Raw genomic sequence first — 21,533 nt, forward strand, 5'->3', positions numbered from 1 at the left:
AGCCTGCTTAGTTCCTCCTCTGCCCCAGCACTTCCTGAGCCTTCTTGAACCTTCTTGAAAGGAAGGCTTCTGTCTTGTGAAGTCTTTTTTGTTGTTGTTGTTCTTTGACTTCTACGATAAGGTCTCACTCTGTATCTCTAGTCTAGTATCACAGACAGTATCTGGCATTCAGTAGAATAGTGCTACCCAACAGCAGAAACAGATCAACAAGTTATACAGCCTTTGGGGTTATAGACAGGAGCTTTAACATTTGGTGGTTAATCTGTTCATGAAAACAGATGTTGAAGCTGAGAATTTCATTAGAGAACTGTAATCTATAGAAAAGAATCAAACGGCGGTTCTATAAGGGAAAAGATGAACAGCACAAGTGATTTCATCACAGGTTAGACACAGGTGGAAAGGATGAATGGTCAACAGGAAGCTAAGTCACTAGGCATTATATAAAACCAACTTGTCTGTTTCTGTTAGTACTAAACCAAACTATCCCTGGGTTGGTTTTTAGATTCATTAATCAGCAAGTCTTAAGAATTTAGAGCTTGGAAATGAAGAGAAACCATATTAGATTCTAGTTGCAATACTTGCCTTTTAATGTGTGTAGTTATGTATTTTATTATGGCGATGTTTTTAAAATTAAAGTTAAGTACATATCAGGGAATGTCAAATATGAAGTTATCAGTCATAAATTTGTATTTGTGTTTCCCTGCCTTTGAGCAAACAAAGTTTTCTGTAAGTCACCTGTCCAGTAAACCTAGAGTATACCTGTAGAATGAGAAATTAAGCAGAACACATACTGAAAACATATACACAGCTGGATTTATTTTAGCATCGGGGTGTTGTAAAGGGACTTGTTTTATCTAGGATAACCTTCAAAGATTGTAAGGTAATCTGGTACAGTTGCTCATTATGTGTCATAAAGAGCAATTAGGAAAGAAGTTACTGGTCTATTGTTGAGTTGGTTGAGGGAGCAAGTGCCCTGTTTTTCACTGTGTAGGTTTGACTGACTTTACTAAGACGGGAAAAATACTGCCAGTTATATTTGACATCTTGTAAACTGTAACATGCATCCTGACTTCAGAAATGTTATAATTTAGAAGAAAAGGTAAATGTTAATCTTACTGCTATGTGTTAGTTCTGTTGCCTCCTATTGGATGATTTGCTCTAGAGAGGTCTTTTGAGCATTTTTCTCTACCGTGAAAATGGGATAGGATATGGATCTGACTTGTTCCCGAATGATAGTTGAGACTTGTGATGGCATCTAAGCATCAAAATAACAGTCCATTTTCACTCTAGGAGTTTTCAGAGGGCAGCTTTAGGGAATTTTCATTCCTTCTTATCTCATCATTCTTAAGGTATCTCTGTGGACTTCAATAAAAATATTTCCCTTTTGTTAATGCCAACTAAATATACTATTAATCAAATTACATCTTTTGTGTAGGGGGGGGACTTTGAGACAGGGTTTCTCTGTGTAATAGCACTGGAAGTCCTGGAACTCTCTCTGTAGACTGGGCTAGCCTGGAATTCACAGAGATCCGCCTGCCTTTGCCTACCAAGTGCTGGGATTAAAGGCATGTGCCACCAACTGCCTAGCACCAAATTATATCTTTTTAACCAAAAGTTTAGATTCTGTGATGTTTGTTTAATATATTCCTCCTTTGAAGATTTACAGAATGACATTTTTCTTGAGCAATAAAATATTTAAAACTTCAATTTTTGTTTGTTCTTTACACTCAGAATTTTTCACGACACACCCAACTGATAGGATGAAAAAGTTTAAGAGGAGACTGTCCCTCACGCTCAGGGGAAGCCAGACAATCGATGAGTCACTGTCGGAACTGGCTGAGCAGATGACCGTGGAGGAGAGCAGCAGCAAAGACAACGGTAATAACCTGGGCATGAGAAATTTAACTACTTCATGAATACAACCTAAATCTTCTGTTCAGATGAGCTAAATATGGTGTTTCTGTTTATCTCGTTCTTTGGCTTCTTGGAAACAAAAGACTAACATGAATATGCTTGTCTAATGTCATATTCTGCAATCACCCCAACACTGCCAATGTCCGTCACCTACTCCTGTGAATACCTTTATGACTTTATTAGTTCTTAAATCAGAATATATTTAAATATTTTATAACTTGAGTAAGTTTATGAAATTCTTATTTGTAGCTTTGTCATAGTTTTATAGTATTCTAGATGTGCACTGTCCTTATAGATTACAAGATTCATCAGAGTGAATTTATTATTTTCCTATTTAATGTACCAAAGTGTGTTCATAGTATTGAGAACACTTAAAGACAAAAACATGGTGTTTCATTTGACATTGTGTTTTACAATACAGAGTAATAGTACACAAATTTTAATGTAAAAATTTGAAAGTTTTGTTAAGCTAAATGAATTAAAATGTAAACTTGGTGAAATTTTTGGAACAAGGTTATATAATCAAAACCAAAATAACCCTAGGAATGACCTAGTGACTAGGAAGGAGCTCATAAAAATGGCTGATAATGAGCCATGGTTTGTAGCGTCTGGAGAGCTTCCTTTCCTGTACTTAAAATTCTGCTTTTCTTTAATTCCTTTTCACAAGTTGGAAACTTAGCTGGGTAGGATCTTGCCCTGAGGTTACCACTCCTTTTGTTTCATTTTCTTAATCTGTTTATCTTCTTGAACACAGGATTTAGCTCTGTTCCATGTCTTGGTCCTCTTTTTCTCCTCAAATTGTACATTTTGTATTTTTACTTGCTCAGCTTGCTCCTTTTTCATTTTATATCTTCATTAGATTTAACACTAATAATAACACGACAGTGTCTATACTAGGTGGCTTTGAGATTTCCTTTGCCAACTGAATTAATCCAAAACTCTTCAATTTAGCTTCAGGCAGACTTTTTAGACAAGGGCAAAAAGCAGCTATATTCTTCACCAAAATATCACAAGAACAATCTCTAGGCAACATACAAAAAAACCTTCTCCTCTGAAACCTCTTCAGCTGTCCCCCACAGTTCACATCACCCTCAGCACCATTGTCTCCCATGTGCCTACTAGGATGGCTCATTAAGCTGCACTTAAGTGTTCAACTGCTTTTTTGATCCACAGGCCCAAGGTCCATATTCAAACAAATCATGATCAGGCCTGTCACAGCAGTACTCTACTCCTGGTTCCAATTTCTATCTTAGGGTTTCTATTGCTATGAAGAAACACCATGACCACAGCAACTCTTATAAAGAAAAACATTTAATTGGAGTTAGCTTACAGATTCAGAGGTTTAGTCCATTATATTCATAGCAGCATACAGGCAGACTTGGTGCTGGAGAAGGAGCTGTGAGTTCTACATCTTGATCTGCAGGCAGCAGAAGCAACTGTGTCATACTGAGCATAGCTTGAACAAAGGAGACCTCAAAGCCCACCCTAACACTTCCTCCAACAAGGCCACCTACTTGAACAAGGCCATGTCTCCTATTAGTGCCATTCCCTTTGTGTGTGTGTGTGGGGGGGTGAATTTTCTTTTAAACCACCAGAGGTGAAAGGTTAAAAAATACCTAATATTTTAAAAATAGTATGTTGTTTATTTGTAACAGACATTAGAGAAGAAAAAAAATAGGAATGCCATTGGAATTCTTACTCATCAGAGTGACTTGATATACTTGAGGACATAGGCAGACATTGATTTCTTTTTGGCATGAACTACCATAGTCAGTTGCTGCTTATTCTCTTTGTGTAACTTGGATTTCATCACCAGTTTTGACAGGGATTCTAAATCTTGTTTTTGATCATGTCAATGCCTACTAGCTAAAAATAAACATATTTTCCCCTTAGTTTACTTTCTCTCCTATTTTGTTTTTAGCATAAGAACTACACAAGATAAGTTGCAAACAGAGATAGAGTTCATGTCAAAATATTGTATAACAATGTATGTGGACTGTACTATTTAGAAATCATACACGTAATGTAATAAATTTATAAAGCAAAAGTGGTCTTCGTCTAGTTTGAAACAGGGGCTTAAGGAGTAAGTGAAATAGTTTGTCACTTCTCTAAGTAAACTGCCCCAGACCAATTTTTGATTTCCTGTCTCTAGTTTGATCATAAACACAGTCAAGAGCCCTGTTAAGCTGCTATTATGTGTAGTCATGTGGCTGACATGTGTATCATAACAAAAAGGAGTTCATACTCACAGGGTTGTAATTACATAAATATCTTAGAAAATTGTAGTGTACGTGGCACCTTTGGTTATCTATGGTAGAACTTTCATCTAGAATTTAAGAGATTTCTGTAGTATTAATAACTGTATCACAGTTTGAAGGCTTAAACTCAGTTCAAGATGTTCTGCTATAATTGTAATTCACAGTACATTGTGTAGCTAGGATGTTTGCACATTGACTGGGGGATTGAATCCAGGAAAGAAGAATCTTGAATTTTACATATTGAGTATGAAGTCATTTTGTAAAAATAAGCTAAAAATTGTTAATCTTGACCACTCTGTACATACTGGCCCTAATTTAGAACAGCTTTATTTAAATATAAATTGAAATTTATAAATGGAGGCATGAGATATTATTTCTAAAATACCTAATGTGAAAGGTTACTGTGAGAAAAATTATGTTTTGTTTTGTTTGTTTTGTTTTTTGTAGCACTAAGAATTGGACTTGGGCCCTCACACCTGCTAGGCAAGCATGTACCACTGAGCTATATTTCCAGCTATAAGAATTTAGTTTTTAAAATTTTTCATAAATTAAATTTATTTCATTTTCTATAAAAGTTAAGCATAGAATTACCACATGGACCAGCAGATTCATTTTGGGCAATATACTTAATAGATTTGAAATAAGTGTTCGAGCAAAATACTGCTAAGATTCTTCCTCATATATAGCTGATTCTGATGTACTGTATTTTCAGATGTCTCTGCTCCGTAATGGGTCTTTTCTTGTTGAAAGATTATTAATATAACAAAATACCAAATTTGGAACAGTTATCTCAGCCTCCATATTGATATGCACTTAAGTATTTCTGTTTTATTCACTAATTGACTTACCTTTCTGAATGTCTAACAATAGAAGTATAATTTTTTTTAGGTATGGATTATAAAGTGTGTTATATTCTACAGCACATTTAACCATGAGACACATGTTAAGATAGGCAGCACATGGAGTAGTATTAAAATAATTTTTAGATGTAAGTGATTTGTTAATAAAAACCCTGGTTGGGTATAAGTGATTGATAACCAGTTTTGGTCATTGGACCAACTTAAAATGTTAAGGTATTTTCTATAAATATTTTTTTCATAGAAATTATTTTAACTCTAGCACTTTGAATAAATAGGCAAAGAAGTGAGCTTCCATATAAATGATCTCTATTACAACCTTTTGTTTGTTTTGTTTCCTTAATCCTTCCCATGTGACCCTGACTCTTTCGATGACTGTGGAATGATTCCTGGATACTGTGAACCACAGAGCCTATTGTGAAGAATGGCAGGCCTCCGACGTCTCACAGCATGCATTCCTTCCTCCATCAGTACACAGGGTCTTTCAAGAAGCCCCCATTGCGAAGACCCCACAGTGTTATTGGAGGAAGCCTTGGTTCCTTCATGGCCATGCCCAGAAACGGAAGCAGATTAGGTAATGGGATTCTGTTGCATTTTAACTTTGTGACTGAAGGACATGTACACCGGGTGTTAGCTGTATGAAGAAGAAAGATGGAGGAGTGCAAACACCTTAGAGAAATAATGTTTGCATGCCCAGTCATCCAGCAGAACCTCCATAAAAAGCAGAAAAAAGATATTGTACTGAATCATAGTATATAGTCATACTTGATTTTCTCCTCAAGTCATTACCTCATAATGGCCCAGTACAGGAGGTAGATTATCACCTGACTTGCTTTTCTTTTGCCTTTATGTCCTTAGAAATATCTAGAAAAAGTATCTGCAAGTTTTTGTGTCTCTGATCTTTTCTGATAGTGGTGTGTTATGTTTTGATTTAAAAAAAAATCACTTTAAACATAGCTGTTTCACTGTCCCATTAGATAGTTGTATTTACTAGAGTTCCTGAATCTGTTTTCTACTGTTTGCTTTATTTCTTACCACATTGGGTTACTTCCTGGTTCATTTCAGTAATTTTAAGGCTGTGAGCCTTGTTACGGTGTGGTTTCACCTGTAAGCAGTGTTACATTAACCCTTTCTGTGCAGCACACAGAATGGTGTGCTGGAATCATCTTCAGCTGGTTCATGAGAGATGATCGATACAGTTATCTGTTAAACATAGCTTCTGTTACACTTTCAATTTTGCAGGCTTATAGTTAAACAGCTAAATTGAAAGACAAAGGTAATGAATACTCCAGAGTCATTCCCCCTTAGCTGCTTTACTACTGTCTACCATTATTTACTCTCTGAGAGTTATTTGATTATGTGTCAATAGAGATAATACTATATAATGTGTGCCATTGTACATTTCTTTCCAGCATCACATGGCCAGTAATATACTATGCCAATAATTTGAAGTCAGCCATTAAGGAAGTATTTATCTTTAAGAAATCAGGTCTTGGCTTATAATTTTGTTGGTTGTGTAGATAAGAGGTTGGTTAGTAAATGTTTTGGGTTTTATGGACTATAGTCTCTGTTGCATATTTTTTTTCTGTGGGTAAAAACCCTTTAAAAATGCAACAAACATTTTTTGTTCCAGAGCAGTATAAAAACATCTGTTCTTGCCGGGTGGAAATGATGGGCCACACCTTTAATCCTGGCACTTGGGAAGCAGAGGCAGGCAGAATTCTGTGAGTTCGAAGCCAGCCTGGTCCACAGAGTTCTGAGACAGCCAGGGCTACATAGAGAAATCCTGTCTCGAAAAACAAAACAACAGAACAAAACATCAAAAATGTTATGGGATTCCCACCTGGGTCCCATCGCCACTTTTGCCCCCAAATAACACACAAGACACTAACTATATTAATTATAAGCTGTTGGCCGGTGACTAGGATTTCTTATTGGCTAGCTCCGTCTTAAGTATTAACCCATAACTACTAATATATGTATTTCTACAAGGTCTTATCTTACATAGATCACATGGCAACTCCTACTACATTTCCCAGAATCCCCCTTATCTCCTAGTCCCGCCTATCTTGCTTCCCTTTGGCTAACAGTGTTTTATTCATCAACCAATAAGAGAGACATATTTCCAGAATGACATCTCCCATCACAAACATCTGTTCTTGAGGCTTTTAGTATAGAGTTAAGGTAGTAATATTAAAACTGTTAGTAATGTAGATGGAATTTAAAAGCATATTATGTCCTTGTCAGTTTTATAGTAAGTGGCACAAAAGTTGAATCAGCAAATATTCTCTAGTTCCTGATATTCTTCCCATTTCAGTGAAGTCCTTTCATCCACTAACAAGTTAGTGAAGTCCTGACACAGGCCTGCATTATTTCACTTTACTTGTACCTTGAAGGAGACAGAAACAGCTGTGCTTGTCTGTTAATGTGAGTAGTCTCTTGGTTGAGTCACATGTCTATTCATACCTGAGATTACTACCTTTGCTTTGTAGTCCTTTACAACAGGGCCAGTTGGTTTTTTGTTTTCTTGTGGGTTGGTTGACTGTTAGTACTGGGGAAGTGAACCTGCTGCCTCACTAAGGCATGCTACACAAATGCTGTATCACTGAGCTTACATGGCCTCGCTGTTTGTCCATGCATGTCTTGAATTTGTGAGCTTTCAGCAGACTTTTGATATTTTAGAGGCTGCAAACCTAATTTTGTAGTAGATGCTCAGTGACTAATGCTTGGAACACTCAGCTGGCATCTTCTGCTCCATCCCTCTGCCTCAGTTCTACAGTTCTGGGGTTACATGTGTTTGCCACCACATCCCTCTTGCTACCGCTGGGTAGCAGCTTCTTTAATTTTTTAAGAAGTCTGTTCTATGAGTTGGTCCCATTTTATTGTTGATCTAATGATACATTTAATGAAAGAATAGTCATAAGAAGCAGAAGACCAGGTTTCTAGTCCAGCTGTGTAATCTTAATCTTTAAGTCTCTAATTCCTCGTTTTGGAAAATAAGGCAAGTTACTGAACTTCCCAAGAACTATTTTGAATCTGCAATTTTATTCAATTCTTGATAATAATTTGAGTTGTTTTTCTTGTACATTTTTTCATAATTTGAAAATATAAAGAGATTTTTTTTTCCTTCTCCTACCTCTGCATCCCTAGTGTTGGGATTAAAGGCATGTGCCACAATGTCTGATGTCCTAGTTTGCTTTATATTGCTGGGAGAAATACCATGATCAAAAGCAAGTTGAAGAGAGGGTTTTTTTGTTTTGTTTTGTTTTTTGTTTTGGTTTTGTTTTTGATTTACATATACCAAACACAGTCTGTTGTTGAAGGAAACCAAGGCAGGAACTCAAGCAGGGCAGGAACCTGAAGACAGGAATTGAAGGAGGAACTCTCCCTACTGCCTTGCTCCATATGGCTTGTGCAACTTGCTTTTACATACAACCTAAGGCCACCTGCCTGGAGTTGTACCATCCACAGTAGGCTGGATCCTCATGTATCAATTATTAATCAAGAAAATTCACCACAAGCTGTTCCTTCAGGTCAATCTGATTGAGGCATTTTCTCAATTGACTTTCTTTTTTCCCAAGTGAGCCGAGTTGACAAAAAACTGAATACAGTTAACCCCTGTCACCTGGACAAACACATCAGTATCAAACCTCAACCTTTCCTTTCTTGTTTATCCCAAGATAACATACTAATAGTATATAACTAAAAACATATCTTTAAACGTTTCATAGTTTTTAAAATATTCAAATACTTTAAAACAGTTCAGTCTCTTTAAAATACAGAAACAGGGCACAGTTACAATAAACTTAGAGCAGCATCTAACAGTGTATACCAAAGCCTGTAGGTAAATGTCCAGCAGCTAGGATTCATTCACTCATGATCCTCTGGACCCTCAAGGACTTGGGTAGCTGCACCTCTCCTCCTGTGCCCTCCATAGCACATGTGCTAATCTCACAGGCTCAGGTAGGTTCCACTCCACACCTGCTACTGTCCTTGGTGGTTGTCTCACAGTCCTGGACTCTCCAGTGTGTTGGGGTCTCCACTGTAGCTTGGTTATACATTCACCAATGGCATCATCTGGCCTCCCCTTCAGGGACTCTGTAACATGCTATATGGTTGGTGCTGATTCTCAGCTTTTCCAGGCTCTCCAGACCCCTTCAGTCCTGGGTTTCTACTGCAACTGAGACTACACATTCACCAGTGGCCCCTCGTGGCCTCTCAGAGTGCCAAGTCTCAGCTGCTCTCCATGTCCCTTCAGTCCTGCAGCCCTCATGCTGCCAACACCAGTAACACTTGGGAGACTGTTACACATTACCAAGATTGGCTGCCAGCTTGGATGCAGCTGTGGCTCCTTCTGGACTACATCTCTGTGAGGTGACCCTGAGGAAGTCCTTCCCAGACTTCACCTCAGTGGTGCTGGTCTCTTCCTAATCACAGCTGCCTTTCACCCCTGCTGACCAGGGACCACAGATTCTTAATTCAGAATATATTAAAGTTGATAGAGTGCTTCCCTCTGAAATCTCACAAACCAGGCCTCCCATCATCTGTGCTGCTCTTAGTATTCTTCCAGCTCCACAGAACAGCCTGTCAAGCTTAAAGAACTAATGGCTTTTCCAGCCCAAAGTTTCATACATTCCTACAGTCTTTTCCGCAAACAACACAGTCAGGTCTATCTGAACAATATCCCACAACCCCAGTACTGCTTTCTGTCTTATTTGCTTTATATGGCTGTAATGAACACATCTCAGTTACAGTCCATCTTTAAGGGAAGCCTGAGCAGGAACTCAAGCAGAACAGGAACCTAGAGCCAGGAACTGAGGCAAGCCCACAAGAGGAACCTTACTTACTGGCTTGCTCAGCTTGCTTTCTTATGCAAATAAGGACCCAACGAGGACTGGGCTCTCTCATATCAATCATTAATCATGAAAATTCCCCACCAGCTTGCCTGTAGGGCAGTCTGATGGAGACATTTTCTCAGTTGGCTTTTCCCTCTTCCCAGTGGACTCCAGCTTGTGTTGAGTTGGTCAAAAACTAACCAGCATAACTGTCCTGAGGGTCTTACTTCTCTTGTAGGAATTTATGTTTTGATCTGTTAACTGCATATCTATGTATCCAGAATATAGATGGCTTTCAATACTGTCATTTCCATTTGTTGTCTCTATTTTACTTGTAATTATAATGAGTTATACTGTGTAGTAAGATCTATATTTTAAAGGTAAACAATGTCTCCTTTTCTGTTATAGACATTGTTCATGAAAATCTGAAAATGGGATCAGATGGTGAGAGTGACCAAGCTTCTGGGACGTCATCAGATGAAGTCCAGTCTCCTACAGGTGTTTGCCTCAGAAATCGTATACACAGGCGGATCTCAATGGAGGTAAGAATTTAAAAAATGCAAACATGCCTTTGTCTGAATACCGAGGAACATGCACGCAGATGGAGCAAATAGATGCTCATCTGAAACTTTCCATGAAGGCAAACGGCACTTACACAAGAGCTGCTTCGTTGCCTTACTGAGCTGGAGTCTGAATGTTTTTTTCTAATTACCACCCCAACACAACTATAAATTAATTACAGTTCTCATTCTGCAGAAGACATTTTCTTTTTTTTTCTTCAGATTTTTTTATTTGAATTAGAAACAAGATTGTTTTATATGACAATCCCAGTTCCCTTCTCCCCTCCCGTCCTCCCCTACCACCCTTCCCAACTAAAAACCCTACCTACCACATATCCTTTCTGCTCCCCCTGGATGGCGAGGCCTTCCATAGGGGGTCATCAGAGTTTATCATATCCTTTGGGATAGGGCCTAGGCCCACCCCCATGTGTCTTGGCTCAGGGAGTATTCCTCTATGTGGAATGGGCTCCCAAATTCCACACCTATGCTAGGGATAAGTACTGAACTACTACAGGAGGTCCTGTAGATTTCCGAGGTTTCCTCAATGAGATCCATGTTTCTGGGGTCTGGATCAGTCCCATGCTGGTATCCCAGCTATCAGTCTGGGGAGCAAGAGTTCCTCATTGTTCAGGTCAGTTGTTTCTATGGGTTTCACCAGCCTGGTCTGGACCCCTTTGCTCTTCACTCGTCCTTCTCTGCATCTGGATTCCAGTTCAGTTCAGTGATAAGTTCCACCAGCCTGCTGAATGAGGGCTGTTGGGTGCCATGTAAGTCAGTCATTTATCTCATTATCAGGGGAGGGCATTTAAGGTAGCCTCTCCTCTGTTGCTTAGATTGTTAGCTGGTGTCATCTTTGTAGATCTCCAGACATTTCCCTAGTGCCTGATTTCTCTGTAAACCTAAAATGTCTCCCTCTATTATGGTGTCTCCATTCTTGTTATCTTCTATTCTTCCCCTGACTCAACCTTTCTGCTCCCTCATGTCCTCTGCATCCCTCCTCTTCTTCCCTTCTCATTCTCTTAGCTCTCAATTTGCTCAGGGGATTCCCCTTCTCCAGGGGACCATGTATGTTTCTCTTAGGGTCCTCCTTGTTTACTAGCTTCTCTGGCAGTGTGGATTGTAGGCTGGTAATCCTTTACTCTATGTCTAAAATCCACATATGAGTGAGTACATATCATGTTTGTCTTTTTGTGATTGGGCTACCTCGCTCAGAATGGTTTCTTCTAGTTCCATCCATTTTCCTGCAAATTTCAAGATTCCATTTTTTTTCCCTGCTGAGTAGTACTCCGTTTTGTAAATATACCACATTTTCTCTATCCATTCTTCAGTTGAGGGACATCTAGGCTGCTTCCAGTTTCTGACTATTACAAATAGTGCTGCTATGAGCATAGTTGAACAGATGTCCTTGTATGAATGTGCTTCTTTTGGGTATATGCCTAAGAGTGGAATTTCTGGATCTTGTGATAGACTGATTCCCATTTTCTTGAGGCATTGCCATACCGATTTCCAAAGTGGCTGTACAAGTTGGCACTCCCACCACCAGTGGAGGAGTGTTCCTCTTTCTCCACATCCTCTCTGGCATAAACTGTCATTGGTGTTTTTGATTTTGGCCATTCTGACAGGAGTAAGATGGTATCTCAGAGTTGTTTTGATTGGCATTTCCCTGATGGCTAAGGATGTTGAACACTTTCTTATGTGTCTTTCAGCCAGTTTAGATACCTCTATTGAAAATTGTCTATTTAGTTCTGCACTCCACTTTTTAATTGGATTGTTTGGTGTTTTGGAGACTAGCTTCTTGAGTTCTTTGTATATTTTGGAGATCAGCCCTCTGTCAGATTTCAGGTTGGTGAATATCTTTTCCCAGTCTGTGGGCTGCTGTTTTGTCTTGCTGACTGTGTCTTTTGCCTTACAGAAGCTTCTCAGTTTCAGGAGGTCCCATTTATTAATTGAAGATCTCAGTGTCTGTGCTACTGGTGTTATGTTCAGGAAGCAGTCTCCTGTACCAATTAATTCAAGGGTATTTCCCACTTTGTCTTCTAATAGGGTTATTTGGCTGGGTTTATGTTGAGGTCTTTGATCCATTTTGACTTAAGTTTTGTGCATAGCGATAGACTTGGATCTATCTGCAGTCTTCTACATGTCCGCATCCAGTTATGCCAGCACCATTTGTTGAAGATGTTCTCTTTGTTCCATCGTATAAATTTGGATTGTTTGTCAGAAATCAGGTGTTGGTAGGTGTGTGGGTTAATATCAGGGTTTTCAACTCTATTCCATTGGTCTACCTGTCTATTTTTGTGCCAATACCAAGCTGTTTTCAAGACTATAGCTCTGTAATAGAAATTGAAGTCAGGGATGGTGATGCCTCCAGAAGTTCCTCTATTGTACAGGGTTGTTTTGGCTATCCTGGGTCTTTGTTTCTCCATATAAAGTTGAGAATTGTTCTTTCAAGCAGAAGACATTTTCTTAATCACACCTTTTCAATAGTTGTCTGGGCACTTTGTAGTTTATATCTACATTTTAATTTTAAGAGGTATAAATCAACTGGAACCAGCTTGTTTTCTTACTTATTAGTCTCTCCTATATGGCTCACTACACCCATACATCCCTGTGTTCTTACTTATTAGTCTCTCCTATATGGCTCACTACACCCATACATCCCTATGATACACTTCAGTTATTTCTCTATGTAAAAGAAGAAAGAATTGGGAGGGAGTGGCTGCAGAGGAGTCTCAGCAGTGAGTGCATTTGCTGCTCTTGCAGAGGAACTGGGTTCAGTTCACAGTGCCGATGCGGCTCCAGGGACCTGATACTCCCTTCTCACCTCTGAGTGCACTGGGCACACACATGGTTCACATACATAAATGTAGACAAAACATTCATAAATATAAATAAATATTAAAAACCCCAAACAGCCATGTTGGTGGCGCACGCCTTAAATCCCAGCACTAGGGAGACAGAGGCAGGCAGATCTCTGTGAGTTCGAGGCCAGCCTGGTCTCCAAAGAGAGTGCCAGGATAGGCTCCAAAGATACACAGAGAAACCCTGTCTCGAAAAAAAAAAAAAAAAAAAAAAAAGAACCAAACAATTCTTTTTTTAAAAAAACATATGTTACAGTCTTATGAATAAACCTTTGTTTTGCCTATTAATATTTCACTGTATCCTGTAAGTTAAATGCTTCCCCAGAGATACTGAGCATGTTTTAAAATAAAATTAGGGGGCTGAAGAGATGGCTCAGCAGGTAACAGCAAGCCTGTAACCCAAGTTCAGTCCCTGGAACCCCTGCAGATTGTCCTCTAGTTACTTAAGGCAAAAAATACTCTGCTTCTATAAAACTATTTCTAAAAAACCACATTATTTGCCTGTGATTATAGTAAGTATTTTTGCCTTAAGTAATTTTGGAACTACGAGAAAATGTCAGTTATTTACCACTAAAAAATAATGCACCTGGGTACACTTATCCCAATTCTAATGCCCTGATCTTCATGGTTTGTTCAGGACTTGAATAAGAGGCTGTCCCTGCCTGCAGACATCAGGATACCTGATGGGTACCTGGAGAAGCTGCAGATCAGCAGCCCACCGTTCGACCAGCCCATGAGCCGCCGGTCCCGGAGAGCCTCCTTAGTAAGTTTCTGGCCTTGCACTGTGCCATGAGGGCACTGGTTTGCTTTTCTGGAGTGTACCTCTTTTTTTCCTTCTTGTCCTTTTGTCTTTTCCTTTTCTTCTTCCCTCCCTCTCCCCCTCTCACTGTTCCTTTTCTTTCTTCCCATCCTTTCCCATTTCATAACTTTGTTAAACCCAGGGATTTGCATGTGCTAGGCAAGTGCTCTACCATTTATTTGTACCCCCTGCCCTGAAATTTACTTTCATATGTAAATGTAAATCACTCAGTTTTATTACATTATTGTCTACTTTTTGTCATTTTTCATACTTGAGGATGTATTGGAGCAGGACTTAAGTTATATCTCATTTTTGGATGTATCTGCTGGATGTATGTGTACCATACGTGTTAGATATACAGTCATATGTTGATGATACATTTTACAGTAGAGTACCCAGACTCTGATTGGAGTTCAGTGTATTCTTCTGTTGTTGTCATACTCGTTTAACCAGTCCCAGATGAATAAATGAAAGCTATAGACACTTTTCTGTTACTTTGCTCTTTACTAATGCCCTCCTTCCTCCACCTTACCCATAATCTCTGCTTTCTGATCACAAAGATTAGTTTTGCAAACTTGGTCGTACTGTTTTGATTATACTCTTTGTAGTGGGATTTTATATCTGAGACTTCTTAGTATTCATAAACATGATCATACTTTTAAAAAAAATACTCAATACTTTGTGATATCATTTCCTCTGAGAGAGGGTCTTTGTAGTCTGGAATTCATTGTGCAAATCAGGGTGGCCTCACTCATCTGCTTTGCTCAGCCTCCTTAAGTGTCGGGAATCACAAATATGTTCTACACTACCTGAATCTCTTTCCTGCTTTCTTTCATTTAACTTTTGCACTTTATGAAGTTATGAATGTTATAAAATGTATTTATACAAATATGCAAGTAATGTGTATATTTTCTATACAAAGCTTATATGTTATAAAATCACAGCATGTATATAACTATACAAAATGTGTTTTTGTAGTTACCTTATTTTGTTCAGTGTCAAGTCTGTGAGTTTCATCTGTTTTGTCCCATGTAGTCATAGTCTGTTTGTTCTCATTGTTGTATGGTGTGCAAGTGTATAAATGTACTATCTTTCTTGAGTGTGTTATACTTGTATTTATGGTCTTTAAGTTTGTTTTTAGGGTTTGACTCTTATCAAATAGTGTTTCTGTCACCATTCCTGTAAATGTTTTTTGATTAAATTACTAGATCCAAAGTAAGCTAGAAATCTCCTATTATGCTTGATATCACTTAAATGATACACTGTGATAGGTAGACATAGTATAAGTTATAACTTATTTCATGTATAATATTTTAATATTTGTATGTTTTGTTGTAAGAGTCATCTGAACAGGAATTTGCTTAGACTGAAAAGTTATTTCTTGAAGTAATGAATTATTCTCTTGGAATAAATTACCATAAAAATCTTGTATAAAGAGCACATTATGGAGTCTTAATGTTGTATTAAAATGCAAGGCTTCTAGAGCCACTTCTAATTGTTTTTATGATGCTGGCTAGTGTTCTTAGTATTCTAAAATAATCTAAGGTAGACCTTGTGCTCATTGTTGCCATAGGAAAGTGGGAATGCCGTCTGTCTTCACTGTGTGCTCAGCACCTGGCATTGTCCTTGGTGAATGTTGAATAAATGGGCTTTGTCTTTTGTCTTCTGAGCAATTTTTAAAATTGTAGGGTATATCAACAAGCTACTAATTGCATATTTTGTTAATCTCTCATGATTGACAAATAAAAATGCAAGTAAAAATTTCTAACAATTCCATGTAAAGATTCATTAGTTGCTATTTGGGTGTAGTCATTGAGTCCACTAAGTTGAAAATTCCTTAAGGAGCTTGGGATTGTGTGTTATTATTCTCTGAATTCATGACAGCCAGTCACTAGAGTTTTGTCAGATTTCTTGGCCATCTACATGGATGGAACTCAACAGTACTGTTTATTTTATAGACTAACTAGTTATGCAAATATAACTTTAATAATTACATGTTAGCATCCACTTTCTCTCATAGATGTATGCTTATTTTTAATTGGTATGTATTCTGCATATTTGTGGGGTACAGTGTGGCATTTCAATTCATGTGTACCATGTGCTTTGGTTAAAGTAAGCAGCATATTCATCACCAAAATATCTACTTCTTTGAAGGAATATTGAAAATATACTAGCTATTTTGACACATACAATTATTGTTGAGTATAGTTACTTTGTGTGTACATATGGTACTTGAATGTGTGTATTTTGTGAATTTGGGCACATGCACATGTGTTCATGTTTGTGATATATACTAATAATGTCACTATATTTCATTCCCTTAAGAGTGACTCTTTGCAATATTAATTTTTGATACATCTGTTACATTTTATTCCATGTGTACTTGGCATTATAGTAATTTCTAAAGCATGTTGTTTATAATAGCCCTTAGTTTGTTGTAAGTACCTTATATAATCTTTAAACCTCAATATTTTTGTTATAGTCACTACTGGACCATAATTTATTGGATGTTTCCAGGGTATAGTAGCATTCATTCACTATAAAAAGACAAGTGAAAAAGTCACTCTTCCTGAGAGGAAAAAGTTCTTAGCTTACAGTTACATTTTCCCATGTGCCTTACATTGTAGATGATCGTGCTTTAAGATAGTTCAATGATGCTCACTGTTTTGTTCATACTATTTTGAACTGATTCTTAGTGCAGTGTTGTTCACTCTGTAAAAAGGGACAAGAAAAATCCACTGCCACTTGAATTGAAATATCTGAATTCTAAGGACACCCACGTGTAAAACATTTTTTCTATAGTTTCTATGATCTTGGCAATTAGCTTTTTATATAAACTTTTACATAAAAGATAATTCAGAATCCAGCTGTCCCATACGAGATACTTAGATATTCATTGCATTTTCTAAATTGAAACTTAAAACTTCACTTGTATTTGCAAAGTGTTTCTATTATAATTTTACTTCATTTTTCACATTATTGATTACAAAAAGTAAAGCCTTAATACCAACCAAGTCATATGTAAGGTAGATATGATGGTTCTAAAACTTTATTTTTCTATTTTTTCATAAAACTACCATATACATACAAAAATCATTAAGAGTGCAAAAGCAAACAAACAAAAAACCATATTTAGTCATTCAATAATACACCTGTGACTAAAAATTCTGGTTTGCTGAAACCAAATTAAGTAGTGTGTTTTTTAGCATGACATGTATATATCATTGTAACAAAAGTCTAAAAACAGCTCTTGTGAGGGAAGTCTGCAGATTTATCAGGGTTTCAAATGCCTGTGGTGCCTAAACATTTTAGAGATTTAAATGTTCATTAACAGAAGATTAACTGTTCTTATATAGACTTTTAATTATAAACTTTGTCTATTTTTATACCTTCTGGTGTTCTAATATCAAATGTATTTTAAAGCTTGACAGGTGTTCAAAAATTTCATACTTTTTAGACTAGAGTTAGAAGTTAAAAGAAGAGGTGAAGTTTTAAGAATCGATGCTAAATTCATAATTGTTTGCTTTCAGTCAGAAATTGGGTTTGGGAAAATGGAAACCTACATCAAATTGGAAAAGCTTGGGGAGGTGAGTATACTCATATTTTTAAAAATAAGACATTTTCTTGTTATCCAAACTCTCAGTCCATAATTTTTGCCAACCTAGAAAAATACAGTTTTAGATATTATCATCTAAAAGATTATATACCTAATTCTGAAATGACAGCAAAACTAGATGGAATAAATTATCTCAGTCCTTGAAATCTTCCATCAGTTAAGATGAAGTTAATATCTTTTAATAGACTTGTAATCTTTTGTTTAAACACAAATGCTATGTTTTGTGGGTAATGTACTAGGCATCTACTTGTTATCTATTGGAGTCTGTTGTGATCTGGACATTGTGTGAGTTCAGAGAACTATCTGTAGAGATAAAAGTGTTTCATCAAAGGTAAGGAAAGGCTGTGACTTTCTTGAGCTTGCTTCTTCTCCCTGTTAATTTAGAAATGGCCTGCCATCTACAGTAAGAGAAAGGGCAGGAAGATAACAGGCAAGCCTCTGAGAAGCCTTTGAAAGGAGGACTAATGTGCACCGATTCTGAAGGGTGTGAAGGCACGGGGCAGCGTTTATGATTGAACATTATCATTTTCAGTGACAGTTCTCAGTGCCCCGAAGGTTTTATACATCATTGCCTTACACGCCTTTGATATTAATCCATTGATTCAGTTGTTAATCTGAAATAACACAGGAATAAATGAAATGCATTTTATACTTTGGAAACACCATAGGGTGGTAGGAAAATGGATATTGTGCATATGGAGCTGAGTCACTGCTGTAAGAAAAAGTGGATAAGATGATGTTTTCTTTTTAAGGTAGACTTTAGCATGCTTAGAAGCTAGAAACTGAGGTTGAGGCTCTTTACATTTTTTTGAGATGGAGCCTCAGTGTGTAACACTCGCTGCCCTGTAACTCACTATATAATATAGGCCAGGTTGGCTTCTGCCTCCCTCTGCTTCCCAAGTGCAGGAAGTAAAGGCATATATTACCATGCCTGGGGACTATCACATTTGAACAATGTCCTTCAAAATATCTTTTATAGGGTACATATGCAACAGTATATAAAGGAAGAAGTAAATTGACAGAGAATTTGGTGGCGTTAAAGGAGATCCGCTTGGAACACGAAGAAGGTGCACCCTGTACAGCTATAAGAGAAGGTATGGTATTTATATAAATAGTTAAATCTAACCATATTAAAAGAACTGTTTTTAAAATGTGCTCAGGCAGAGAGTCAATCAGTGGCTGGAAGCCATCTTTAGACCTTAGAATTGTTAGTTTCTAAACGCAAAATATTCAACAGAAATTGCATTATTGTATATTTCATAACAAAATACTTATGAAGGAAGCTGTTAAAAGTCTGTGACAGATAAATATTTAACCTAGGAAAATTTTATGTATTGGTATACAGAGACCATAACAACAAATTTTATTAAATATAAGAATCAAATACCATATAAACATGACCATTTTATTTTTTAAAATCAGATCTTTTTATTGATAATAGATAAACACATAGAAAATATTCTGATCTTCCCCGACTCTTCCTCACTTTCCCACTCACCCAATTCCACACTTTCTCTCTCTTCCTCTTATTAAAGTACCAATAGACATCAAAAAAGTAAAATAAAAACAAACCAGAATAGGAGAAAACAAACAGAAAAAAAAGAGCCAAAGAAAAAGCACAAAACACATACAGATACTGGGACACACACACACACACACACACACAAACACACATGCAAATCAGATTATTAAAACAGAGCTTGTGGCAAATTATTGATGATATGGAAGAGTAAAAGGCATCTTGCACTCTATAATCTCAGAGCCTCAAGTAATTGACAGGAAGTTAAAAGATACGAACACGCAGAGTTGTAATGTTGGGGCAGTTTCAGGAATATGGTGTCAAATCCACAGCCACACAAGCAAAGAAGAAATCGATACCTTCATTGTCTCCACTGTCAGTCTTGCTTCAAACTTTGGGCATTATTGTAAACACAGTTAATTAATGTGCAAAACTTTGGGATTCTTAGAAAGACCGGCTACCATAGACTAAATAACTTGCTTTCTGTTGTTTTTCAGTCTCACTGCTAAAGGATTTAAAACATGCAAATATAGTAACCTTGCATGACATTGTTCACACAGATAAATCTTTGACTCTGGTCTTTGAGTATCTGGTAAGCATTTAATAAAATTTATCATTCTATTTTGCTCTAATAAAATAGACAGTTGGACCTTTTAACAGCCCCAGGGACATTACTGTTAAATGATTGGTATTTAAATTTGTGTGTAGTGAATTCTGTATATTTCCTTGAAAAGCAGCTTGGTTTTAGAAATTCAATTCTGTTGGGCTGGTGAGATGGCTCTGTGGACAAAGGTGCTTGCTAACTTTATCCAACTATAGAATTGAATCAACTCTCTTGGGTTGTCCTTGGACCTTAACATATATGCCATGGCACATATATGTGTGCCTCCAAATATAAATAAACATTTGGTTATTTTAAGGGGAAAAAAAGCTCTTAGGTTGATCAGCCATGAATTCTCAAAACTGTGTCACATGAAAAAGTGTTGTGTCTATTTCAGGACAAAGACCTGAAACAATACATGGATGACTGTGGAAACATCATGAGTATGCACAATGTAAAGGTATGTTTTACATGTAATTTCAAACCCTATTTAAAGCACAGCACAACTAGACTATATTGCCCAAGCAAATATACCAGCCTCATAAGTAATTTTTCATTGGGCATTTTTAGATTATTGCCTTCTAAGTATACTGGGTCAGCATCTGTTTACACTATAGCTTTTAAAAATCAGATCCTTTGTGGTGCTGCTTTGTTTCAAAGGACTTTTAAACTTTTGACATTTTCTTTCACAAAAATTCATTCCTTTAGATGTAGGATGGATATCTTAAGTATATTCTGGATAAAAAACATTTAAAATTAATACAAATGATGGATACATACTCTGAAAGGCCCTTTTGAAAATAAATTTCACTAGTATATTTAAAATAGTATTTAATCATAAAATAATCGATTGAAAAAGATCAGAGACTTACAAGTATCTTGAATGCTGTGCTGGAAATACAGATCTGTGTTACCAGAAGATAATCAATGTTTTCTTAGCATTAATTAAGCATTCAAGCAGTGCTATAGAAGTTTCCTAAGACAACTGGAACCAGATGAAACCCAAAAGTTTTAAGTTACTAGATAAAAGCATTCAACACAGCTGAGTGTTAACAATAGAGGTCTGTGGCCTAATTGTCAGACTGAAAACTTAGCGAAGGTTTATTTATGCAAAATTAACAGTTCAGGGGAGCCTATTTTGGAAAAAGGCAGTGTCTCGAGTGTGGTTGAGACATTTCTAATTCTGTAGATAATAACTTTTAGCTTGGTTCCCCTTTTAGATAGTAAGTTGGTGGATATAGAGAAAAGCCAGTTTCTGTTATTAACAGAGTGCTCTGAACATGGACTAATCAGCAGGACTTTAAATGGATTCCCATGTGTTCTAGGAGGGTTTTTATAATATGATATCTTATTTTGTAATATATTATGAATAGTGTTTGTATATTTCTATTCTATTTTTGTTTTCCCTACTTTTATATATAGCAATAATTGGTAAAGAAAATAAAGAGTTTAATTGCATAATTTGATAAAGGTTTGCAGAGTCTATGCTTTTTAAGTTAGGTCCATACGGATGCTATAAGGTGGAAAGCATTTAATTGTCTATCTGTTAAAATTATACTTATGCTTTTCAAGGATAAAATCTGACATATATTGAAATAATAATTCTAGAGTTTTCAGAACACATAAATATGCAAACTCTGGAAGCTGCTTTTCAGAATTCCTTCAGGCCTGTCCCTCATCTTCTGCAGTTTCACCTTCAATGACCTAAAGACACCT

At 37.0% G+C, this 21,533-nt stretch overlaps 1 protein-coding gene across 3 annotated transcripts in view; it reads left to right on the forward strand.

Annotated features, from left to right (window-relative positions):
- Positions 1-21,533, forward strand: part of Cdk17 (cyclin dependent kinase 17) — a 73,305-nt gene that overhangs the window by 37,760 nt on the left and 14,012 nt on the right. For all 3 annotated transcript variants that reach the window (XR_003480547.2, XM_027392629.2, XM_027392630.2), the window contains exons 2-9: positions 1,732-1,878; positions 5,439-5,603; positions 10,273-10,406; positions 13,920-14,045; positions 17,612-17,668; positions 18,677-18,791; positions 19,714-19,808; positions 20,215-20,277. Coding sequence is in view for 2 of the 3 variants with exons in the window: in XM_027392629.2 (XP_027248430.1) it covers positions 1,761-1,878; positions 5,439-5,603; positions 10,273-10,406; positions 13,920-14,045; positions 17,612-17,668; positions 18,677-18,791; positions 19,714-19,808; positions 20,215-20,277 (873 nt within the window). In the remaining variant the exon portion in view is untranslated. The remainder of the gene's footprint in view (positions 1-1,731; positions 1,879-5,438; positions 5,604-10,272; positions 10,407-13,919; positions 14,046-17,611; positions 17,669-18,676; positions 18,792-19,713; positions 19,809-20,214; positions 20,278-21,533) is intronic.

This window comes from Cricetulus griseus, assembly GCF_003668045.3.
Source record: "Cricetulus griseus strain 17A/GY chromosome 1 unlocalized genomic scaffold, alternate assembly CriGri-PICRH-1.0 chr1_0, whole genome shotgun sequence".
NCBI classification, from domain to species: Eukaryota; Metazoa; Chordata; class Mammalia; order Rodentia; family Cricetidae; genus Cricetulus; species Cricetulus griseus.